This window comes from Paraphaeosphaeria sporulosa (assembly GCF_001642045.1).
Source record: "Paraphaeosphaeria sporulosa strain AP3s5-JAC2a unplaced genomic scaffold CC84scaffold_5, whole genome shotgun sequence".
Taxonomy (NCBI): Eukaryota; Fungi; Ascomycota; class Dothideomycetes; order Pleosporales; family Didymosphaeriaceae; genus Paraphaeosphaeria; species Paraphaeosphaeria sporulosa.
In genome coordinates this window covers 375,321-399,310 of record NW_017253364.1, presented here as the reverse complement: position 1 = coordinate 399,310, position 23,990 = coordinate 375,321, and the positions used below count along the sequence as shown (strand labels likewise).

The 23,990-nt window shown below is 53.5% G+C and overlaps 9 protein-coding genes across 9 annotated transcripts; 5 read left to right on the top strand and 4 right to left on the bottom strand.

Annotated features, from left to right (window-relative positions):
* Positions 1–361: 361 nt before the first annotated feature.
* Positions 362–1,653, top strand: CC84DRAFT_1144890 (SGNH hydrolase; the record flags this gene model as incomplete). Its single annotated transcript, XM_018176477.1, has 2 exons — positions 362–725; positions 827–1,653. 2 exons carry the CDS (start codon positions 362–364, stop codon positions 1,651–1,653), a joined length of 1,191 nt encoding a protein of 396 aa, XP_018035857.1.
* A 981-nt stretch (positions 1,654–2,634) lies between these two features.
* Positions 2,635–5,501, top strand: CC84DRAFT_1118684 (uncharacterized protein; the record flags this gene model as incomplete). The annotated part of the gene is made up of 1 exon (XM_018175525.1): positions 2,635–5,501. A coding segment is annotated over exon 1 (2,595 nt), but the record flags the coding sequence as incomplete, so codon positions are not given.
* A 507-nt stretch (positions 5,502–6,008) lies between these two features.
* Positions 6,009–7,714, bottom strand: CC84DRAFT_1216833 (uncharacterized protein; the record flags this gene model as incomplete). Its single annotated transcript, XM_018182843.1, has 6 exons — positions 6,009–6,165; positions 6,214–6,288; positions 6,340–6,437; positions 6,504–6,813; positions 6,867–7,036; positions 7,103–7,714. The coding sequence occupies 6 exons, from the start codon at positions 7,712–7,714 to the stop codon at positions 6,009–6,011; spliced, it is 1,422 nt and encodes a 473-aa protein (XP_018035855.1).
* Positions 7,715–10,744: 3,030 nt separating this feature from the next.
* CC84DRAFT_1175651 (uncharacterized protein) lies at positions 10,745–12,005 on the bottom strand (the record flags this gene model as incomplete). Its single annotated transcript, XM_018180168.1, has 4 exons — positions 10,745–10,774; positions 10,883–11,361; positions 11,577–11,680; positions 11,800–12,005. 4 exons carry the CDS (start codon positions 12,003–12,005, stop codon positions 10,745–10,747), a joined length of 819 nt encoding a protein of 272 aa, XP_018035854.1.
* Positions 12,006–13,044: 1,039 nt separating this feature from the next.
* Positions 13,045–15,230, top strand: CC84DRAFT_1175650 (uncharacterized protein; the record flags this gene model as incomplete). Its single annotated transcript, XM_018180167.1, has 3 exons — positions 13,045–13,914; positions 13,970–14,074; positions 14,133–15,230. The coding sequence occupies 3 exons, from the start codon at positions 13,045–13,047 to the stop codon at positions 15,228–15,230; spliced, it is 2,073 nt and encodes a 690-aa protein (XP_018035853.1).
* A 355-nt stretch (positions 15,231–15,585) lies between these two features.
* Positions 15,586–16,853, bottom strand: CC84DRAFT_1118680 (nucleoside-diphosphate-sugar epimerase family protein). The gene is made up of 2 exons (XM_018175524.1): positions 15,999–16,853; positions 15,586–15,946 (listed from the first exon to the last, which is right to left on the bottom strand). Exons 1-2 carry the CDS (start codon positions 16,599–16,601, stop codon positions 15,608–15,610), a joined length of 942 nt encoding a protein of 313 aa, XP_018035852.1. The 5' UTR covers positions 16,602–16,853; the 3' UTR covers positions 15,586–15,607.
* A 318-nt stretch (positions 16,854–17,171) lies between these two features.
* Positions 17,172–18,721, bottom strand: CC84DRAFT_723585 (Arginine biosynthesis bifunctional protein ArgJ beta chain). Its single transcript, XM_018187179.1, has 2 exons — positions 18,648–18,721; positions 17,172–18,596 (listed from the first exon to the last, which is right to left on the bottom strand). The coding sequence occupies exon 2, from the start codon at positions 18,588–18,590 to the stop codon at positions 17,202–17,204; it is 1,389 nt and encodes a 462-aa protein (XP_018035851.1). The 5' UTR covers positions 18,591–18,596; positions 18,648–18,721; the 3' UTR covers positions 17,172–17,201.
* A 1,485-nt stretch (positions 18,722–20,206) lies between these two features.
* Positions 20,207–20,722, top strand: CC84DRAFT_1175647 (uncharacterized protein; the record flags this gene model as incomplete). Its single annotated transcript, XM_018180166.1, has 1 exon — positions 20,207–20,722. One exon carries the CDS (start codon positions 20,207–20,209, stop codon positions 20,720–20,722), a length of 516 nt encoding a protein of 171 aa, XP_018035850.1.
* A 505-nt stretch (positions 20,723–21,227) lies between these two features.
* Positions 21,228–23,827, top strand: CC84DRAFT_1164008 (uncharacterized protein). The gene has a single exon (XM_018178392.1). The coding sequence runs from the start codon at positions 21,536–21,538 to the stop codon at positions 23,717–23,719; it is 2,184 nt and encodes a 727-aa protein (XP_018035849.1). The 5' UTR covers positions 21,228–21,535; the 3' UTR covers positions 23,720–23,827.
* The last annotated feature ends 163 nt before the right edge of the window (positions 23,828–23,990 follow it).

Here is a 23,990-nt window from a genome sequence, read left to right as displayed (position 1 = left end):
CCAATACCTCAAGGAATAACGTGAGGCCGGCATGTCGATTGTTATACTAATCAACAGGGTCATACAGAACATATGTCAACATGCGTTGACCATGAACGTGGTTGCTGTCACACGGCGCCGTGTCCCAGAGCGCGCCCTCTTGAACGAGCCACTCGCTTTGCGCGATATCCCCTCGTGCTCGGCGCAACGCGAGACAGCTGACCATCGCTTTGCCAAGCGCCCGCTCCTACAGGCAACAAAGATAACAGTCCTCCTCATCTTACCACTATATTGTTTTTCCTTCAACATTTTGCGTCCTTTCCTATGTTTCAGCATCTACTCTTATTTGAACCAACCTGGTGTTGCGTCGCTTCTTTTCACCATGTTGCCGCGTAGCCTCCTCCTGCTGCTCACGGCCGCGCTAGCCACATCCAGCTCAAACACTCCAGAGCAGTCTACACTGGAAGCGCCGCCGTTTACAGAGTTCCCATGGATCCAACGCTTTGCATCGATAGGCGACTCATACGCTGCCGGCCTGGGTGCAGGTGACCGCTTGGACTTTTATTGCTCCCGATATGCGAAGTCCTACCCAAACATCTTACATACATCACTTCTCGGGTACAACAAGAACAGAACACACCAGTTCTTGTCCTGCTCCGGACAAACGAGCACCGAGATCCTCGAAATTCAAGTGCCTACCTTGAGTGATGACCTTGACCTTCTAACCATCTCCGCCGGGGGCAATGGTACGATCCTTCCCGGTACAAAGGCGCTATGTCTTAGACATGGAATACTTGTATATAAACTCACTTTGATGGCTCAGCTGACTTTGTAACCGCGAGAATAGACATCGGCCTCTCGCCCATACTTAGCAACTGCGTCTACCAATTTTACATGGCCTCCGAAGACGACTGCAAGTCGAGCATCCAAGAAGCTGCCCAGCGCGTCGCATCAAAAGACCAACTCTACAAGAACATTACCACGCTCATCGACGCCACAAAGCCCAAGATGAGCCCCCACGGCATCATCTACGTGACCGGCTATGCGGGCTTCTTCGGCGTTGACGACGACACATGCGACAATGTCACTTGGGCTGTATGGTCCACCGTCGAGTCCTCAAAGCAATATCTTAAGCTCGAGCTGCGGCAAGCGCTCAATGCCTTGGTGCGCGCCGTCAACACCGTGCTTGAGGAAGTTGTGGCTGACAGCGGGCCTGGCGTACGCTTCATCGACTACGATGCACACATCGAAGCGCTGCGCGGCCGGTACTGCGAAGCTGGCGTTACGGAGCCTGCACCGAATCGGCCTGCGCTTGCGTTCTACGAGTGGAATACTGTGGACAGCGGCGAGGATCCTAAGAAGCTGCGGAACAGGACGGGCGAGGACGTACCCAAGGGCACCTTCGAGGGTGATATCGCGGAGCGCATTAATAAGACGTTGAAGGAGCACCCTGAGTGGGAATTTGATCCTGAGAAGGGGTTTGTGAACAAGACGAAGGCTGGGGAAGTAAATGGTGAAGGGGCGATTGAGAATACGATTCATTGGTTGTTGCCAGATAGTTGGAAGAGAGTATTCCATCTGAGGCCTGAGGGGCATGGAACTATTGCTAGGTTATTACTAGAGGACTTGTTGAGAAACGGGGATGGAAGAGAAAAGGAGAGACTGGAATTGTGAGGGCGAGCATACGGAGTTGGGCTTATGACCGAGCAATTTGAAGTGGTTTGATGACCTTCTTCGATACGACGTCGGTTGGTGGGGTGGTCTTTCCTGTATGCGCGGGTTTTACTTTCCACGTTCGGAATTGGTTGTTGCTGGTTCGGTCCGCACGCTCTTCGCTGTCACCAAAGTCTTTCAGGCTGCGCCCTTGTCATGAACTCAAGGGTGCAGTGACTCACTATGTTTAATTTCCTTTTCATGTTGATTCTGCCTCGATGGCATCGCTTGAACCATCCATGCCTTTCAACTCGGTCGGAGGAAAGAGAGCTGGCGGAGGCGATTAGTTTGGACAGGGTAAGGGTGATTGGGTTTAAGGAGAGAGACTCAGAGGCCAATAGAGGAGAGTGGGGGAGAACAGGCTGGGAAAGGCGCTGATGAAGGTCAGAGAAAGTATCAGAGAGACAGTGAGGGAGGCCAAGGAAGCGGAGGCTGTGGTATGCGAATGGGATGGTGAGGATGAGGATGAAGGAGAGAAGATGAAGGAGCAAGTGGATTGATTATTAGGCTGCTACGCTCGTCGTCGAAAAGAGTCATCAGTCTGCTCGTCTTCTGCAACCTTCCTACAGAAGCTTCAGAGAATTTTGCCGGTGCTGGCTTGCACCTCCCAGTGCCGCGATAGCTGGCCTGCATTGGTTGCACAAGGCTGCCACGCGCGTTTTCCACGGGACAAAGTTCGCGCCAACCTAGACACGTTCCACTTGGGCATGTACAGGCTATGTGGCAATAGTCCGTGCCTATGTAAAGGAGGAAGGTCGATCCAAGCAAGAGCAGCTCACTTGAAAACACACCAAGTCGTACAATGCCTGGAATTAGCGGCGCGATATCCACACGTGGTCGCGCAGCAGGGCGCCTGTCCGCTTCCAGGTTCCCCGCACTCAATGCAGGGACGGAACTGACGGCGACGCGCTCAACTGACTTCTGGCGCGTGAACACCGTCGCAAGCACGCTTCTCCTCACGCCTTCCTTTGCGCAGCCATCGACGAGGCGTCTCGGCACTCCTGCCCCAATGCACACGTCGTCTGACCCCGTCGGGCCGGGGCAAGCTCCACAAGCGCCCCAGTGAAGCTCGGACGTGACGCTGATCTCCCCCGGATTCCTTATACATGTACCATCCTTGCCTCCACCGCCTGCCCCGCCGTGCGCCATCGTTCGCTCGACCGCGCCTGCAATACGCTCCTTTGCGGTTAATTTGACTAGCTTCACTCCTTGCATGCTTATGAAAACCATGTCTCGCCCCGCGCGCTACGACTTCAAGACGTACCCCGTTGCGCATCCCTCTGCGATTGTTGCCGGCGACAAGTACCGCTTTACCGTCCTCACCGACGGCCTCCTCCGCTTCGAATGGGCCGCTGACGGCCACTTTGAGGACCGCGCGTCTACCTTCGCTGTCAACCGCAAGCTCGCCGTCCCGGATTTCTACGTCTGGGACCGCGGCGATGTCCTCGAGATCGTGACGAAGCGGTTCCACGTCGTGTACAACAAGAAGGCGTTCAGCGCGGGGGGATTTGTCATACACCTGAAGGGCGCGATCACTGCGAAGTGGACGTACGGGCAGGAGGTTTCGAATCTGGGAGGCACGACCAGGACGCTGGACCAGGCGAATGGGCGCGTGCATCTGGGGCCTGGTGTGCTGAGTCGGGAGGGCTTTGCGGTGTTGGACGATAGCAAGACGATGCTGTTTGAGAGCGATGGATGGATTGCGCCGCGCAGATCGGGGGAGAAGAAGGATCGGAGCGACGAGTACATCTTCCTGTATGGGCACGATTACCGCGAGGCGATACGCGCGTATTTCGCTGTGAGTGGGAGTCAGCCGCTGCTGCCGAGGTTCGCGATGGGCAACTGGTGGTCAAGGTACCATCGCTATGATGAGAAGGAATACCTGCAGCTGCATGATCATTTGAACAAGGATGATGTGCCGATCAATGTGGCAGTTGTGGATATGGATTGGCACCTGGTCATCGCTGGGAAGGAAATTCCACCAGGCGAGAACGGGTGGACTGGATATACGTGGAATAAAGAGTTATTTCCTGACCCGGATGCGTTCGTCAAGAAGCTGCACGAGCGTGGCATGAAAGTGTCGCTCAATGTACACCCTGCGGATGGTATTCGCCACTGGGAGGACCAGTACAAGGAGGTTGCAAAAGCCATGGGCATCGACCCGAAATCGAAAGAGCCGGTACGGTTCGATTGCACGGACAAGAAGTTTATAGACGCATACTTTGATATCGTGCACCATCAGCATGAAGCTAGGGGGATCGACTTCTGGTGGATCGACTGGCAGCAAGGCGAGGGCTCAAAGATACCTGGTGTTGATCCATTATGGGTACTGAACCATTTCCATTTCCTGGACATCGGCCGCGGAAACGAGCGCCCGTTGATTTTCTCCCGGTTCGGTGGTCCTGGCGCTCAGCGGTACCAAGTTGGCTTCTCAGGCGATGCAATCATCACATGGGACTCGCTGCACTTCCAGCCCGAGTTTACAGCAACTGCATCGAATATCGGGTACGGTTGGTGGTCTCACGACATTGGCGGACACACCGCAGGCATCCACAGCGATGAATTGACAACGAGATGGGTGCAGCTAGGCTGCTGGTCGCCCATCTTGCGCCTGCACTCCGACGTCAACCCCTTCAACAGCCGAGAGCCGTGGAGATATAACGACGAAGCGTGCAAGATCATGGAAGACACGCTGCGTCTCCGACATCGTCTCATCCCGTACCTGTATACCATGAATGCCCGCTCAGCTATAAATGATGAACCCTTGGTCACACCGTTATACTGGGACTATCCAGAGGTGGACGAAGCCTACGAGGTGCCGAACGAATATCATTTCGGCAGCGAGCTGCTCCTCGCACCCATCACGCAGCCAAGAGACAACACCACCCACCTCGGGTCCGCTAAGGCGTGGCTACCACCGAAGCGCTACGCAGACATTTTCACTGGTGTAGTTTACTACGGCGACCGCAGCCTCACCCTCCACCGTCCGCTCACTCAAACCCCCGTCCTCGCACCCGAAGGCTCCATCATCCCGCTCGACGCAGCCTGGCGTCCCAAGAGCGGCAGCCCCAACCCGGAAGCCATCGAGCTCCTCCTTGTCGTCGGCGCAGACGGCTCCTTCGACCTCATCGAAGACGACGGGAAGGGTACCACTGTTGACGACGGCGACTTCCAGCTTGTGTCGTCAGCCACGTCATCTGCGTCTGACGATGACAACGGCATGGACACCGACACCAAACCCAACGAAACCGTACGCTTTGTCCACACACCCATCACATACAAGCAAGACACGGGTGTCCTCAAGATCGGGCCCGTGTACCCCGCGGACGACCCCGCGGTCCCGAAGTCCCGGCAGTGGAAGATTCGCCTTGTCGCGCACACCCCGGCCAGCTCGTCGACCGAAGGCGCAGGCATCCGCTGCATCACGACGTCCGCCAAGCGCGCGAAGAGCGTCGCGTACACCGCTACCTCCGATGCCACGGGCACTAAGCTACATCTCGCATCCGTGCCCACCTCCCAAGCTATCATCCTTGAGCTCGCAAGTCCCGGCCCGCAGCTCGATGTCGTCGACCCCTTGCCGATTATCTGGAATATCCTCGACCAGGCGAGCATGGAGTTGAACACGAAGCGCTGGATTTGGGATAGCGTGTTTGCGAATCCTGGAAAGGTCGAGGTCATGGTGAATAAGCTGCAGACGATGGGGTTGGAGAATGCGCTGGTGAATGCGTTCGTCGAGTTGTTGTGTGCGGATGATCGGTATGCGGAGACGGGGAGGGGTGGCGGCAAGGGTGTGGGCGTGGGCGAGGAGGAGTTTGAGGTTTGGTAAGGGTGGGGAGGGTGGAAAGGGGCTGTGGGTGGGGTTGACGATGACGCGTGTTGATGAGAAATGACTATCATGATCTGTACATTCCTACCATCCTATTACGCTGTTGACCATGTTCAGATGTTGCATGTCATTGTAAATGTGAAGTTTGGACTTGTGCAACGCTGATGTAGACTCAGGCGTGTGCAGGTGCTATCCGAGCCACCTGAGCTCAGTCTGACCCCAGGAAAGGCCTTCCATGGCTCGAGCATCGCAAAGAAGGTCACGCGAAGATAAGGGGTGCCGATTTGAAAAGTATCAGACAGTTGACTGGTACCTAGGATACAATCTTCCCAAGTTTATCCATCTATGTGGATCGCCGAAACTTGTGCATAGGCCGCAACTTGACGCAGCGACAAGCTAGTGAATGGACGACCAGGCCTGCAATGCCTCGTTCCCATCCCCCCTTCCCATCATTGCTTCTTGCCTTGAGGCGGGTTCATGAATCTGTCCACTAGCCAGAACCCGCAGCTCGTTTGCTGGGGTCGGAGTATCGGCACTTGAAAGACATAATCTTGTACGCGAAGTTGAATTGGATAGATGCATCACGCTCGAGGTAGATCGGGTCGAATACGCCGTGCGGGTTCCAGTCGCTGTTGCAGTGGTCGTCGCTTCAAGGATTTAGCAGGACACATAGACCGCACACGGCGGACACTTACTCGTAGTACCAGCAGACGAACCAGGAATCCTCGCTGTCCTTGTTTTGTCGAATGGAGCGGATGAAGACTCCCTTCCTACTTAAGGGGTCAGTCAACAAGACCACAGAACAATGGTAGGGAGCTTACTCCAGGTTTGTCTTGATGCAATATTCTCGCTCAGCGTCTTTCTGCGTAGCATGTGCGAGTTGACGGCCAATGAAGTTTTCTGCGTCGTAGAGGCGAGTCTGCAATCGTCAGCAAGCGCCTCCCAACGCGCTTCCATGGGAAAGGGTCAAAGTAGCCTCACTCACCAAGACATTATCGTCATTCAACGCATCGCGAAGTTCCAGATCCTTCGTAATGGGAGTATCGTCGACAAGTGCCCGTACATCTGAGGTATCGGAAACGTCGTCGTGCGCGTTCGCGAACTCGAGAGGGGAACCAGTTTCTTCGGTACTTCGTACGGTACTGCGAACCCAGAAACATTGAACGCTCTTTATCTGGTCTTTCCAACTACCGAGAACTATGTCGCCAGTCTTGCGAAATTCGGCCTCGAGATCTGCTTGTTCACAATCGCCCGTTCGCGTCAGTTGACCTTGAGCGGCCCCGCAGTCCGCCTCCCTAAGGTTGTGAGTGCTGTTGTTCGTTCAGGTGAAAGGTCATGATTGACTTACGCATAGTATTCGCAGCGCACGTTGCTGTGGTTAGGGAATCGCCTTTGACGGACTGAGAGAATGCTGTCACCTTTCTTGAGCTTGAAGTTCATGCAAATATAGTCGTCAGTGCTCCCAGCTGAGTAGTAGTAGTACCGTCCTTTATTGCCCAACTTGGTGTGGAGCTCGACCTGCTCTGATTAGATCTTCAATACGTTCATATGCTGTATGACAAAGCGCAAGGCAGGAATACTTACAACGTCGGTATTGTCTCTAACACTGATCGGGGTCAAAGACCCAGATTCTTCGGCCCTTCGTGCGGCGGCGCGGATCCAGAAACATTGCACACTGCGAATGCGGTCTGCCCAGTCACCGAGAATTGGGTCTTCGCCCGGAGCCTTACGAGGTTCCTTAGAGAGATCTCCTTGTGCCCATTCGTCCTCATGCGTCATCTTTCCGAAAGCGGTCCCGCAATCTGTATCCGCGTAGTATTCGCAGCGAACGTGGCCCTTCTTGCGCGGGGGCACCTCTTGTCGAATTGAGAGAATCTCCTCATGGACTAGGCGCTGATAGTTCATGCAAATGTAGTCATCTGTGTCTCGTTTGGTGTAACGGTAATATTGTCCCTTGGTGCCTTTCTTTACGAAAAGTTTGACGACATCCTTGTCATCTCGGGCGCTGTTCAAGGATTCTTCGACGTCGGCTGGATCGGGAATGGCCTCCCTCAGAATAACCACTGGAGGAGCAGCAGAAAGAGTGCCGGACAGGCCATTGGAGACTTCGACATCGCCCGCCGTACCCAAATCCCGGCGGACGACAGCTGCGCAAGCGACCGTGACGACCGCAAAGAAGGGAAGTAGAAAACGCATCGTCGATGGCCGATGCGGTAGAGTCTCAGTGCTTGGGTGTAGTAACGAATGTGTCTGAAAGAAATGAAAGAGTGTAGACAAACAGTCAAGAAGATGTGAGAAAGAAGCGGGGTATATAAAGCAGAGGTTATCCTTTATTAGTGAGAGGGTGAGGGACAGAGTCCGAGCGAAGCGCACGAGCCTGAGCGCGTGGTGAGAGCTTGCGAGGCAAGAGCGTTTTTTGGCAAATCCGAAAAAGGAAATAAGTCAGAAAATTCAGTCGAGATGATTGGAGCACTGCTGATTGTTCCGCGTGGATGCTGCTGCTTCACTGCGATATGATGTGTTAACCATACAAGACTTCGTCTGTTGACAAGTCTTGTGCAGCTAGGGGTTTGTTTGTCACGGAGATATTTTGGTTCAATATGGTTTGTAGTAGAACGTTGTCCAGTTGCGTTTCGTCGAACAGCCCGGCGAGTGAATTGGTGCGTCCATTGCGCTTTTGAGACGATATTGGGCTTTGGAACACCAGCTCGCCCAACTCTGACACAACAATTGATCATTCTATTGCCACAAAATTGCTTTGAACGGCTCGCTGGAGCAGGGGAATCAGATATGGAATTCCGGCAAGGTCAATGCGCCAGTCAAAGAAATGTTATCATGTCGTTTGGTTAACGTACCTGGCAAGCGAGCGGCGCAGGCAAGCGAGCGGCGCACCCCACCAACTTTTCGCGACGCGTCACCTATTAATCACAATGGATCAACCAACCACTATTCAATCACGCTACAATGAAGCTCATATATCTCTAGCTATCACAGCTATCAATCAGAATCAATTACAAAGTGGCAGGCGCGCTGCTACAATATACAGAGTCTCTGAAACCACGCTTCGCCGCCAACGCGCTGGAATCACTGCGCGACGCGATTGTGAGCCTAATTCAAAGAAGCTCACTAAGCTAGAAGAGGAGGTGATTACTAGGTATATACTTGACCTAGATTCGCGAGGGTTTTCGCCTACCCTAGATGCTGTTCGAGATATAGCAAATAGACTACTCACTAAGCGCGGCGCTGGCCAAGTAGGCGAGAAGTGGCCACGCAACTTTGTTAAGTGGACAGAAAGCCTTACTACACGTTTCAACCGACTATATGATCAACAGAGAGCTCTATGTGAGGATCCTAAGGTAATTAGGGCCTGGTTCGACCTTATAGCGCACATGAAAGCTACCTATGGGATCTGTAATGAGGATACCTATAACTTCGACGAGACTGGCTTTATAATAGGCAGGATATCAGCTCAGCTTGTTGTCACAGGCTTAGAGCGATAAGGCAGGCCAAAAGCGTTATAGCCAGGCGATCGCGAGTGGATTACGGCAATTCATAGAATCAATGCTACTGGCTGGGCGATCCCGCCCTTTATCATCTTTGCTAGCTAGTATCACCTCTCTACCTAGTACAAGGATAATGATATACCACATAACTGGGCTTTCGCAGTTAGCGATAATGGCTAGACAATAAATAAGCTTGGAGTAGAGTGGCTGAGGCACTTTATTAAGCATATAGTAGAGCGTAGGGTAGGTATGCGCCAGCTACTCATACTTAATGGCTATGAGAGCCATAACTCACTCGAATTTCAAGCACTCTGTAAGGAGAATAACATCTATACTCTCTATATGCCGCCACATTCATCGCACCTCCTACAGCCACTTAATGTTGGCTATTTCTCGCCGTTGAAGCGCGTATACAGCCACCAGATTAAGGGCCTAATTCGCGATCACATTAACTATATCACTAAGCTAGAGTTCCTACCAGCCTTCTACGTAGCCTACAACTAGTTAATTATAAAGGAGAATATCTGCGCAAGCTTTTAAGGCGCTGGCCTAGTACTATATGATCCTAATAGGGTGATAGCGAAGCTTGATGTAAAGCTTCGTACGCCAACGCCACCTACACTAGAGACTACCCTCTAGGAAGCGCGAACACCAAGCAACGCGCGTAAGCTAGAGGCTCAATCAACATTAATACGTAATAGGATATAAAGGTATAGAAGCTCATCACCTATATCTATTATTAAGAGACTTAATCAGCTTGAGAAAGGCTCTACAATGGCAATATATGAAATAGCATTAATGCGCGATCGGATCAAGAGCCTTAAGAAAGTAAATGAGACTACTACAATATGTAGAAAGCGCAAAAAGAAGCGTATCTAGAAGTAAGGCACCCTATTAAAGGCAGAGGCAGAGGAAATTATAGCTCAAAATGAGGTTGAGCAGCAGCTTGAGGGGGAAACGCGTCAAGGTAGGGCGCGATCAGGTACCAGTTGGCAGGCTTCCGCGCGCTGTAGGCGCTGTAGGGAGACTGGCCATAACTCGCGAACATGTAAGAAGGATACTAGAGATGCAGCTTAATCTAGCATAATGCGTATATTCTATTATTTTATCTTATTGTTGAGATAGATTCCTATGAAGTGGTGAAAAGTTGGTGGGGTGCGCCGCTCGCTTGCCTGCGCCGCTCGCTTGCCAGGTACGTTATGTGAACCTGAATTTTAATTTTTCCCTACTTATAATAATGCAAAATTTGATTCAGCAGACATCGATACCTATTTCAAAGGTCTAGTATACAACTAAGGCTACAGATTGTTTAACGCCAAACTAACAGGGTGTAGTCAAGCTATAGGAACGAAGAAAGGGAATTGGGTAAATTGGTCAAAAGGGGATGAATGTAAGATTCCAGTGAGAACCATGGGCTGTTGTGCGCCAGGAACTAAATGTGAACTTAAGCACGGTTATGATTCGCCATGCTCAGCCGATCGCGCCTAGAGTGCTAGCGATATCTAAGTTTTGGAATGAATTAGGTCACTCCGGACAAGAACGGTTCGTTGTGCATTCTCTGACTAACAAAATGTACTAGCTTCAACGATGAGATTGAGGGAATGCTTCACTGGATCATCTACGGAGAGGATGCACACAAGGCTTGTAAAGGTGCTAACTTCGCTTCTGCTCCTAGTGACGGCTACTAGATGTACACAGTGGGCAGTAAGGCCGAACCGGAAGACTACTGATTGTTTACCCCAACGATCACTACCTGTGTGTGAATCAAGCACTCGGAGATTTCCTCAGTATGAGGCTTCGTAAACTACGATGCATACACCCACATATCACGGCAGATTATATCAATGATCCGGACGCGTACCGAAATAAGGAACCAACCGTATGGGACATTGCCTGACTTATCTACCCATTGGAACCCGAGATTGCGAGGTAGGAAATGATGGTTCGACGTTGGCATCCACGCATTCTTCCACGACCAGAGTCGCAAGGTCTCCCAGTAGCCCCGGGCTTCATCAACTGCTACGAGCACTGGACTTCCATCATGGCCAGACAACAATATGCTATCAGATGCATCGAGAAGCATTGTATGCTCATCTCTTTCAAGCGTAACAGAATCCTCTTGGTTTTTCGTAGCCGCAAGATTCTCAGCTTCATTGGGTATCTCTGCAGCCTTGTCTCTGTCAATTATCACCACGACCTCGTCCCCTTCAAGTAACATGCCCTCATCTTCTCCGAGCGACATTACATCTGGCGCACCTTCTAGCGGCATTCCATGTCTCTCTTTCTCGATCAGCGCTGAATCAACTACTTCGCCGCTGGACTTGAGTTCAAACCCATTCACTTCATTCGTGAGTTAGTCGATCATAGCCTCTAGCATGTTCCCCACGTCGACAATTATATCTATAGAAACACAGGATCTGCGCTTAAAACAATGCTTATTACAGTGACAAAACTCCTCGTGCCGTTTGTTGCTCCATCCATCGGTACCTCAAGCGCACTCTTCCCATACGGAAACTCATCATGTCCAAATGCGGGATTCTCCGGTCAAAGCATACTAAATAGATCTCCGACTTTGGTGGTCACATATCCTGCCTTTACAACGTCGAGTAGCCCGGCTTCGAGCATAGTCTCTTCAGAGGTGGCCGTGAGTTGCTGATTGCTGAGAGTCTGACGAATCGAGGGCTAGTGTGTGGCTTTTCAAGGGTTACTAGGATTTCAAGTTGCAATCTGTCAAGCGTTCCGTAGGGGTCGGATCGTCAAAGGTGTTCCCAAGCGTACCGAAGCCTGAGAATCGTGGTTGTGGATGGAACGGGGAGACTGAGTTCGGTGAGTGGGGATGGGAATGATCTGGCAGCGCCGATACCTGCGGCGAGAGGTGGGGAGGGGAGTTTACCAGAGAGCACAGGGACGGCGAAGACGGTGAGGGGGGTTGAGCTGGCTGCTGAAGCTGGGATGTTTACTTGAGGGGGTGGTTGTTGCAACATGAATGACTTCCGGAGATGGTTACTTCCTATTCATGTCAGAATGTTCATCTGGAGATACGTACTGGGAAGCCGCGACACGACGCGGCTTCAAACTATGGCTGGAAGCTAATTACGTATGGACCCCGGCTCTTCCTCCTTGTCTCATGCCATAAGATTCCCTTGTCGCGCACAGCCCTTCTTCAAGATGATCAAAGATGTTCCCACAGTTATCGCCTGGAAGTTGCCTTTTAGGTACTGACTTTGGGCCTGACTCGTGATCACAATCTCGGGGATTCGTCGCCTGGTTTTTCCTCTTCAGACACTTGCAGCTGACAGAACTGCGATGAGCGACATTTTTATCGAGCTGACAGCGCCGGTAGGGACACACTAGAAGGAATCCGAACTTCACAGTAGTGGCGACGTGCCTCCAGTATGCTGGAATTACCTAAGATACCTGCCAAGAGTACGGTACAGGGTTCCGCCCGCTTGCGCCGCCGCAGCCCGCTCCGAAAACCAACTGCGCGTCTCGTATAACCCATTTTTGTCAATGGCCGGATGATGAGGAATCAAGCTTGCCTCCAATGACTGGCGTCGGGCTTTGGAACAGGTCGGAGGAGACTGGCGGAACAGCGGCAAGCGACGGACTCTTGGCACGAACCCTCGCCCCCACTTGTGCTCAGCACTACGCAAATCCTCATTCGTTGCTTGGCTCCGTAGCTCTCATTCTCAAAATGGAGAGCCAAGCATTATTCCGGAAATTGGCCTCGCAGGGCTGAAGTTTCCGAGGACCCCATCGACCATAGGTAGTAAGCGTCCGGAAACGGATTACCTGTGGTACCTACCATAGGTACATATAAGATGTACTATAAACGCCCCAGTACGACGATCCCCAATAAGCTGGTTCCTTCTGTCGTTTCCATTCGTTCTTTTACGACGTTGTCGTAGTACACTCTTTTTTGCCAGGATTCCTGGCTTCCGTTCTTTACAACAACAGCGCTTTTATCCTCCGTTCCTATAATTTTCTCGATCAAGCACAAGCATACATCGCCACCCAGCCATCATGAAGTTCTCGCAGAAGTCGACACTCTCGGCTATCGCTGCGATTACAGCTTTCGTAGGACGTACCCAAGCCGTTGGTGATTGCGACGGTGGTGGACCATGGAATTCAAATCCGGTGGGATATGATACTGGTGGTGAATGGTGTGCCACCAAGTGGAAGGATGGTGCCGCCATCAACGGCATCCAAGGCTGGGCCAACGGCGACAGCGTTAACGGTATTGAATTTCAGTACACGAACGGAGTCGCTCCGGAGCGATTCGGTCAGATGACAGGAGACAAAAAGGAATGGCTCTCGTGGGACACGACGACAGACACGGTTGAGTCCATCACCATGTGGCCCAATGGCTATTCCGACGTGAGGCGGGTGGCTGCTATTGAAATCAAGATCAGTAACAGAGACCCCTGGAGGATCGGTACTGTCCCGCCCAAGACCCAGGGTTACGACAGTCCAGTTGTCAAGGGTGCCGGAATCATCATGGGAGCCTATGGGCGCCATGGGGGCAGCATTGACGCGCTTGGCTTCATGATGCTGGACTCCGCCATCAAGAACCGGAATGTGAATGACTTCGCTCTTAACGAGGACAGCGTTAATGGCAACAACGAAGCGCTCAAGAATCAGAAGCCTGAGGCCATCGACTCTTTCTCACAGGAGAACTGGACGGGTGAGAATATGACATACCAGGTTGACAGAAGAATCGAGAAGACGCGAAGCTGGTCGACCACAAGGACGTCTTCCAAGACTTTTGGTGGCTCCGTTGGTGCCAGCATTGATTTTGGCCTGCCGGCTATAGGTTTGGGCGGGAGTGTGACCACTGAGTTCCACTGGGAGACTACGAACACCTGGGAGAACACCGAAGAGGGTTCAGATACTGTAAGTGATATCTTCGTTTGCTTTCTTGGCTACAGGGAACTAACATCAATATCAGACGGAGCTCTTTTTCTCAGTGAGCGGGAACATTCCCAAGGGCGAGGCCATCTACTGCGAGGCGCTAGCTTTCAGCGGTAAATACGACCTGGATTATGGCAGCACGGTGAGTCAAAGTTTTTCCTGTCCATCCTTATTATTATTGCACCGCTGATATCCTACAGATCGAACTCGAGCTCCAGAGCGGTCGGACTTGGTCCTACCACGAAGCAGGAACCGTGAAGGGCGTCGCCTGGTCCAAGAACGAGAACAAGTGCATCAGCTACAAGGAAGGGGAGTCTGGTCCTGCCGTACTGGAAGCGAAGCTCGCAGAGTGGAAACAAAGCCCAGAGAAGGAAGAGCAGGAGAGACAAGAGCGTGAAGAACGGGCTGAGGAGAGCGTGAAGGAGCCTGAACCTACTTCAAGCGCCGAGGCCTCTGCTTCTGCGACAGAGAGTGCTACGCCATCTAAGACGAAAGGGGCTACTCCGACTAAGACTGAAGACTCTGAGCCAACCCCGACGGATGAGCCCACGGAGGATGAAGAAGATGAGGAAGAGCCTGAGAATGTAGATGACGAAGAAGCTGTGGATGGAGATGTGACTAACGATGATGAGGTTGCTGACGACGAGGAGAATGTGGATGATGAGGAGAGCTTAGATGACGACGAGAGCCTGGATGATGAAGAGCTTGTTGACGATGAGGAGCCTGTGGATGATGAGGAGCCTGTGGATGACGAAGAGGTTGCTGATGACGAAGAGGTTGCTGATGACGAAGAGGTTGCTGATGACGAAGAGGTTGCCGATGACGAAGAGGTTGCTGATGACGAAGAGGTTGCCGATGACGAAGAGGTTGCTGATGACGAAGAGGTTGCTGATGACGAAGAGGTTGTCGATGATGAAGAGAGCTTGGAGGACGATGAGAATTTGGATGACGAAGAGAGCTTGGAAGATGATGAGAATTTGGATGACGAAGAGAGCTTAGATGATGAAGAGGTTGTCGACGACGAGCCCGTGGATGAGGAGCCCCTGGACGAGGAACCTACAGAGACCACCGAGTCTACAGCCACAGCTGAGGCCACTTTCGGTGCCACAATCGACCTCGGGGGTGCCACAGCCGAGCCCACAGCCACAGAGGAACCTTCTACAAGCACGTCCTCCAAGGCCCGCGAGACAACCACCGCTCGCGCTCGCACTTCCACCAGGCACAACTCAGCACGTGCAGAGATGACCCCTGCTCCAGCGGCCTTCGATGGCAAACGCAGCCTCTTCTTTACTGCGTGAGGATCTCGCTTGCTGGAGGCGTATAATGGAATGGATGTCGGCTAGATGACCTGTAGATTTCTTTTTGCTGTGTTATTGTCTTTAGGAGCAAGTGATTCTTGATATCCATACTTAGAAGTGCCGAGTGCCCTTGAACGAACTAATTCTCTCTTTGGTCTCGATACCATTTCCTATGTTAGCCACTGTGCACTGTTAATAGTTCTGAGATGGCAGCGCCTCTGGTTCGAGGACAAAATGGTGACTCCACAGTTTGTCAGGTAGGACAGAATGCGTTCCAGAGACTTGCATTACAGAAAGAAAATGAAGTCTATATTAGATAGCACCATATCTGGCGCAAGGTATCATACATATCTCAGCCAGCAAAGAAGAAACCACCACTACGCCTTCTCGCCACCCTTCTTCCACGCGCTCTCCTTCTCCAGCCACTCCCCGAATCCCTTGATCTGAGGATGCAACCTCTTCAGCTCCTCGAGATCCGCACCGTACCCCGTCTCTCTGAACCACACAAACATGTTACCCATCTCTTTGACCATGAAGTTGATGAGCTTGACGATAAGGCGGAAGGTCGTAGGTAGCTTCTCGCCAGTCCGTTCCTGGAAGATTTTGGCGTACTCGGCGTAGGTCAGCTCGTCGCCTGCGAGCGAGAGGGTCGAGTTAGCGTAGAGGCGCGAGGAGGGTTGGAGGAAGGATTGTGCGGCGAAAAAGCCGATGTCGGACTGGTGTTGTTGTTAGTAAATTACGTCTTCGCAGAGGAGAGGGGGGGCTCACAGTAGCGATAAGCTGCAGCTTCTGCTCCGGCCTGAGCACCATCTTCCAGTCCGTGTTGAACACCTTGCCCAAGAACCCCGGCACCAGGTTCTCCATAAACGCCACAGGCCGCAGCACGGTCCACGTCATATCGCTACCCTTCGCCTTAGCGAAAAGGTGCTGCTCGACGTTGTGCTTGCTGATGAAATGCGGGACGTTAGTCGGGTCCTTGGCCGACTTTGCATCACCACCGCGGTCAACGCTCGAGTACACAAAGTGGCTCACGCCGTTCTCTAAGCTCGCGTCGACGAGCGCCTTGCCCTGGCGCTCTTCGGTCTTGGTGGAGGCTTTCCCGCCGAAGGGCGTCTGCACAGAGAAAACTCCCCAAATGGGGGTCTTGGTGACGGAGCGGGCGGAGGCGAATATAGAGGAGGGGTCATCGAGGTTGCCGGTGACGAGCTTGATGAGTGGAGACTTGCGGGCGAGGGATTGGGCCGAGGGAGAGGAGGCGTTGCGCGTGAGGGCGAGGATCTCGAAGTCGGCGTTTGAGCGGAGGAGGGCGTTTACCACGGAGGAGCCTTGCTTGCCGGTTGCGCCGGTGATGAGGATGGCGCGGGCAGCCATTTTTGGTCGGTAGTTCCTTTGAAAGGTCTGGGTATATGAGTTTCGGCGGTGTTGTTAATTGTGCTGATGTTGAAGTAAGGTTGTGTCGATTGGAAAGTGCTTGTAGGAACTTGAGATGGCTTATGTTTTCTGACTTCCCTTACTCGGAGCAGGACTGATCCTTATATGCACCAAGTTCTCCTCTTGCTCAATAATGTCCGTATGTATCGCCATTGCGTACATGGCAAGCGTTATCAAGCATCGGACTCTCGGGCCGTGCTGAGATGTACGCTGGGGACTTTCTTTGTCATTTGTCAGTTAGTCATGTTCGCGTCGCCGATGTCCGACTGCCGAGCGAAAAAGTGACGGCGACAGGGGTGGAACAAAGCACAAAACCTGCTTTAAGTGTCATGTTTCCTTATCCGGACGTGTCGAATCTCCATGTTACATGAGCTTGTCGCTACTATCTTCGTCCGGTCCCACTCTAGCACGTCGCGTTGTCGCAGACTTGGAAGCATAGATTACACAGCGTCCGCAACGTGTACGACACACCGAATATGATATCGCGATTGGGTGCCCTGGCATTACGATGCTTTGCCTTAGAAATTCATTATAGGAGTTCTACGTCCTATAGTCTCCATTAATGGTGACATACTCATGCGAGAAATCGCAAGTCCAAACTGTAGCCTCAGCATCGTACTTCTCGCTCAGCCTAACCAAAATCTCCAGATCCTCCGCTTCAAGTATCTTCGCGGCGCGCTCCTCGTCAACCTGCTCCGGCTCACCCTTCACCAGCAGCTTTAATTCTTCGCTGCCATCAGCAGGGATGAAGCTCACACTGGTCTGCTCAGGAATGATAGACTCCACGCCTGCGTAGCCCGTGGCGCATAGAATACGGCCCCAGTTGGCGTCCTTGCCGTACAGGGCCGTCTTCACGAGCGGCGAGCGGGCGATGGAGTTGCCCACTTGCTTTGCTTCTTCGTAGGTCTTCGCGTTCGTAACGCGGATCGTGACGAACTTGGTTGCGCCTTCGCCGTCGCGGACTACAAGCTTCGCGAGGTCGATGGCGAAGTCGGTGAGCGTCGCGCTGAAAGCTTTGAAGTCTTCGGATGAAGATGAGGTGATTTCCTGCCCACCTGCCGCGCCGTTGGCGAGGATGGCAACAGTGTCATTGGTGGAGGTGTCCCCATCGATGGAGATGCTGTTGAAGGATTTGGTGATGGCTTCCTTGAGTGCGCTTTGGAGTAGCGGTGCTGAGACGGGTGCATCTGTGCAAATTATCCCAAGCAGAGTGGCCATGTTGGGGTGGATCATGCCGGCACCCTTGGTCATGCCTGCAATGTGGTATTCCTCCTGGCTGCCCGGGAGCGTAAAGGTCTTGGAGACCAGCTTCGGGAAGGTGTCGGTGGTGCATATGGCTTTGGCGGCGCCTAGCCAGTGCTCGTGTGTGTCACCCAGCTTGTAGTAGACATGGGGCAGCTTTGATACAATCTTGTCAATGGGCAGCCGCTGGCCGATGACTCCGGTGCTCATGACGATGCTCCGGCTGCCCTGGCCATCGTCCTCTCCATTGCTGTCCTCAATGAACTGCTTGTCTGTCTCCAGGCCCATCCTCACGGCGTCCTGGATGCCGCCTTTGCCAGTCACAGCATTTGCACATCCAGAGTTGACGACAACCGCGCGGACGCCGTCGCCCTTCCTCTTGCTGAGCATGTCCCGGCTCACCGTCACAGGCGCGGCCTGGAACTTGTTCGTCGTGAATACAGCGGCGGCAGCGCATGGTGTGTCGGATGCAACGAGGGCCAGGTCGTCGAAGCGGGTGTTGGAGGCCTTTACGCCGACATGGGCGCTGCCCGCCTTGAAGCCGAGCGGGTAGGTGCCCGACGTGGGTATGTACTTCTTCTTGGAGGCGGGAATGGTGCCATCGCCGGGCGCCGAATAGCTTCGCACCTGGGCGGTGAAAGCTCGCGAGCGGGTGAGCCAGCGGGGACTGGGGCGGGCGAGGGCCATGGTCGGCTGCAGCGGTGTCAGCTCGATCGCAGCGCACAAGCTCGGGGCTCTTCCTACCTGGCGTTTTGTAGCCTCACCAGCGACGTGGGTGACTCAATTGCACTGCACGCCCTGCACGTCGACATGGTAGCTGCTGAAGATCTCTCCGCTTATCGGCTCGACCGTGCGCTACCCTAGCCCGAACCTTGAAAAGCGCTGCCCAGTCTCCACGCTCAACACATCGCCAGCTCGCCCCCAAAGACCAATGCGCCCACCGCAGCGCCCACAATGTAGAGAAGGTAGATCCAGTATCGGACCATGGTGACCTTGGATCGTTCCGCGAAGTAGGGCGCGCACACAAACAGCATCATCGGCGCGGGCAGGCTGCCCCAAAGGGAAGCCAGCATGCCCGCGTTGAGTAGTTGCAGAGTGGATGCGAACGGGCTCCATGGCGGGATCGAGTCTCTGCAGTAGAGAGATCCGAAGAGAAAGAGCAGCGTTGCGACGCAGAGGTAGAAGAGCGTCGACTCTAATTTGTCCTTGGAACGCTCCTCTGATGTGGGGTCGGGCATGTCGGCGACTGGTAGGAGCGCCTCCTTCTCGCAAGAAAGGTACTTGAGAGACATGGCTGTAACGGACGTTGGGTTGCGTGTGAACTTGTGGACTCTTGATGAGTGGTTGAGGGCGCATTTAAGTCTTCAGCTCTTTGTCAATACACGCCCCCACAGCCGCTTTCATCCTTCGTCCATGACTTGCACATCGACCCCGGACCAATCTACCCACCAACGGCATGGTTCGCGTGTGCAAACCTCAGCACAGCTGCCGCGTGACTCTGGTCCTCATTTCGATCGTTATTCCGCTTGCCACTATTGATTCCTAGTTCCCGCAAGTCTGATTGATGCACCCCTATTCTATTTGTAGAACGCTAAGCGAGGTAGGCTTTCAGATCAGCCCTCATGAACTATATCACGGCTCTCCACCTCCGCGTTGATTCGCGAAAACAGGCGGAGCTTTACCAGAAGATTTTCTAGTCTTCGCCTTGAATGTACGAATGCATCGCTCGACCAAGTTCATCTCTCGTGTCGATATGTGTAGTGCCGGTTCCGGTCAACCTCTAGTGAGCGCATTCCGTTCGGCCTGTACGACCTGCCGAAGTTGTACGCAGCTGAAGCACCTTGCGTGCCATTACTACTCCATCCGTACCCAGGAGGATTGCGGATATCAAAGCCAGATGTGCAAAGCACGCTAAAGGAGTATGTTGAGCCAGCAAGCTCAGATCTGCGTTAGGAGCTCTCACCACACACCACACAGCGTGCAAGAAACGACCTTAAGTCATGGTATGCAGACATGTGGTCCTCTACTCGTTTTGGGAAGGAACATCTCAACACATGGCTTAGTGCTGCGACCTCAGAAGGCTTGCCAAAAGCCGCGCTGATCGCACCACAGTGGCTGACACGGAAAATGGGACTATAGGCGCGGAACTTATCCTATATGAACTCACTCTAATTTATGTTTGCAAAATTTTAATGCTATAAGTCAGCGTAGTAGTTCAGAGTAGGGTCTCAAGGAGCATTCGTGTTCTTATCGTGAGCCGCTGTGCACTTGCAAGAATCGTGACTTTTACCAAAACTACGACCATGAACCTCAATTTTCCACTCACCGCTAATACTCCCGCACTAACTTGTCACGTTACGTCCAACTACAACTCTTTCGTGCAAATGAGTGCACACTTTGCTCTTCGCAGCTCGGGTGCTTACGCGAAGAACTTTGCCCTACGGACGGATGAATTCCGCGGCGCAGACGGTTCGCCTCCGTGTAGGCAGTATGAGCGGACTTTTGAGCTTACCAGTGATTTCCAGTATCTGAGTACATACGAGCCTATTCATTCTCACAGAGTCCGGACGCAGCGAACCACTTGTAGCTATGCTTCCGAGAACTGGGCATTGCAGCATCACATACGGCACTGCTACAGGGCAGAAGAATACGCAGCCGACGATTCGATCGTTCGTTTCGCGCATCGCGAACAGCGTTCCATAAAGTCACCTGCGGAGTTGTTTGAGGCCATCAGCATTGCGCCCCCACTAGCTCGTGCTGGCTTCGATTATCGGAACTACCAACCAATCGTACAGCGTCTGTGTCCACCGGACAATTAAGGATCTCACACTGGCAGGGGTACGATCTGTACCTGACAGATACTCAGCAGAGGCTGGTCGCGTGCTGCTCCCATTCAACTTCACGATGCTTCAAGCCATCCCAACCAACCGTACATGTGCACCGTTTGACACGATGCCACCAAAGGTGCAACTTGATAGGACCGAGAACTATTGAATTGATCGAAGAACCTTTGCTAATTGGCTTTCTCATTCCAATCCTCGGCCTTAGTCCCATCGCGCTGTCGTCTCCGCGACCGTCTCACCACTCGGCATCATCACAACACACAGCCAGCAGCACATACGATACCCCATTTTTCCACCAGTATCCCCAAAATACCCCAATCAGGTCCCTGTCCCACCTGAGCGTCCCTGGTGATGATCGGCCCTACATCGCTCTCCACCAGCCCAATCGCAATGTCCGTAGTCCGACGGTTTCAAGGCGCAGGCGCACGCTCTCTACAAAACTCACGGCACCTCGCACCCGTGGCCGTGTTCTGCCGTGTCTGTTTCCCTTAGCTTCTGTTTCATCGCATTCGTCGCTGTTTTCCCTCTTTTCGACATTCCTTCCAAGTGCGCAGTGCTGGGCTTTGATAGCGTTCATTCTTTTGCTATTGGGTCCTGTGGTTCACTGCGGTTTTGCTACCCTCTTTCTCAGTCACTTGCGCTTTCTGACCTTTTCTGTCTTTACTTGATCTGTTTTGCAACTTTAACTAACCCAGACCTTACCTTCTTGAGCACTGTTATGCCTGGAGCCATATCGACCCGGTAGTACCGCGCGACTTCAAACAGTACCCATTTACATTCTACACAACAATGAGACTCTCCCCTTACGACTGGCGCCGTCAGGCAGAGCCGATCCCAGCACCCACCCGCGTCAATCTTGGACCTCTCACCACGGTCTTTGTCCCGCCGCCATATTGCTCGCGCGCCGCCCTTGCGGGTTCGCAAGCCGTCCTCGGGCAATCATGCAACCCCGTCAACGAAAAAAGCGCCACTGCAGCTGATGATACAGGCTGCTGGCCGCGCGCAACCGCCTATCCCGTCAATGCCAAATCTAAACTCGCTGGCCTCGGATTCTACTCGCCGGGCCTGACGTGCCCTCAAGGCCACTACAGCGCATGCACCGCGGTCTCCACGTCCAAAGGCCAGACTGCCGCAGCACCCCAGGTCACGGGAAAGTTCCAATTCCCGCTGGTAGCTGGCGAGACGGCGGTTGGGTGCTGTCCCACCGGGTACACTTGCGGTGCGAGTGGCGGGTTCCAGACATGCCACCAAGTGGCTACACAGACAAGCTTCGACGCAATGACGTGTAGCGGAGTGTCCGGGAGCAATTTGGATGACTTTCAGGTGCCGGTGACGATGGATGGAGAGACGATAGCGACGATGGATCTGTATGCGCCAATGATACAGATCAACCACATGGCAACGGATCTGCCAGAGACAAGTAGCGAGGCGAGTGCGACTTTGGCGGCGACGACTGAAAGTACGGACACGGCGGAGGCAAGCAGGTCAAAGACGAAAAGCGGAGTGACGGCTAAGGTTACGGCTTCGGCAACTGCCACGGCCACAGCCACGGATGATATCGTGAAGGTGAAGGACTTTGAGCCGGGAGAGACCTCGACGAGCGCGAAGGCGACAAAGACCAAGACGAGTGCATCAGCGTCAGCATCTGAAACCGATGATGTTGTGAAGGTTAAAGATGTCAATGAAGATGAGCCCACATCAAGTGGAGAAGAGTCGTCTTCCAAAGCCGCGAAGACTACTTCTGCTCCAGAGAAATCGGACGATGCGACTACCACACATGCAGCACCCAATCCAACTATCAACTGGAACACCCCCGACCCGACGCTGGCTATTGCTGGCCAAGCTACCCCCAATGGCCTTGTCTTCGATACCCGTCTCCCACCTTCTATCTCTACTCTGTTTCCTTCAGCGACTGTCGGCGCAGCAGCCGCAGATACCACAGCTTCGGCAGTTCCTGGCTCTACCCCTACCAACTTCTCGACAGGCGCAAAGATCGGTGTGGCTTGCGCACCACTCGCAGGCGCAGCTTTGATCCTTATGGGAATTTTCTACTACAAGCGCAGAAGGCAGAACGCAGCCTACAAGGAGGGCGACGCGAAGTCCATTTCGTCCGACAGCACTGGCGCCAGCACATACCAGAGCACGTACTTTGGAGGCAATGCCAGCACTGCGCAGACCAACCGATCCGGGTTCGACGACATGAACGCGTACCCTGCACCTGCGCACACTTCGCCATACAACGAGGACCACGGCGAGCACGAGATGGCGATGAACGGGCCAGGCCCCGCAGTCATCGCGCCCGTCGGCTACGGCAAGACGGAGAACAAAATGACGCCTGCCGACTTCTACGCCAACCCCTGGACAGAGAAGGACGAGTACGAGACGCGGCCCTTTGAGACCGCCGCATCGCGCTTCAAGCACGCGCACTCGCTCTCTGACGACGCGTCAAGCATCGAGTCGCCCATCGACGGCAGCTCCCCCTTCCTACTGAAGCGTAAGAGCACGCTCAAGGGCCGCGACAAGCTCGAGAAGCGCATCACAGGCCAGGCCAACGAACGTCACGTGTCAATGGAGGGCTCCATCGTGACGCCGGCAGACCGTGAGTCGGCGGAGCACGCGCGCTCGTCGCAGGAGAGCGTCGAATGGGATGACAAGGGCGCGTTGCAGCGGTCCACGTCGTTCTCGCGGCCCCGACCAAGACCCAAGACCGCGGCGAGCAGTTTGTATCCTGATGATCGGGATAGCATTATGAGCTGGGATGCGGCTATGGCGCCAGACATGCCGGACAAGCCGCTGCCGAGTATACCGGAGAAGGGCGGCCTAGACAGGAGCAAGAGTTTTTCGCGACCGCGGCCGAAGAGGGATGAGAGTGCGGATACGCTAGTGGAGGTGGAAGGGGAGGGTAGAGCTACGACGCCGGTGCCCAAGGGAGTGGTGGCGCCTCCTGTGACGGCAGATGGCGTGTCCTTCTAAGTACATCTTGCTTGTTCTGTTGAGTTTCGTTTCTTGTCTTTACATTGATATTTGATTCCCCACGGGCGACTGAAGCGCGGTATTGGACAAGGTTTGGGGACAGATAGACTGAGGCCCTTTGGGGTTCTAATCTTTAACTTCTGGTGTCAATGTTTGCGTCTGTAGATAGTGTTAACGCGAGCTATGCATTTGATATCTGGTGACAGACCATCTGCCGTGGTTCATCCCAAGTCCCATGATCTGCCTCGAAGCGACCTGAACGCCGTACTGC

Coding starts and splice junctions, on each gene's coding strand:
- CC84DRAFT_1118680 (XM_018175524.1), bottom strand. CDS start 16,601: ATGGCTGCCCGCGCCATCCTCATCACCGGCGCAACCGGCAAGCAAGGC. Junction 15,947..15,998: donor AGCTGCAGCTTATCGCTACT/GTGAGCCCCCCC, acceptor CAACAACACCAG/TCCGACATCGGCTTTTTCGC.
- CC84DRAFT_1164008 (XM_018178392.1), top strand. CDS start 21,536: ATGAGACTCTCCCCTTACGACTGGCGCCGTCAGGCAGAGCCGATCCCA.
- CC84DRAFT_723585 (XM_018187179.1), bottom strand. CDS start 18,590: ATGGCCCTCGCCCGCCCCAGTCCCCGCTGGCTCACCCGCTCGCGAGCT.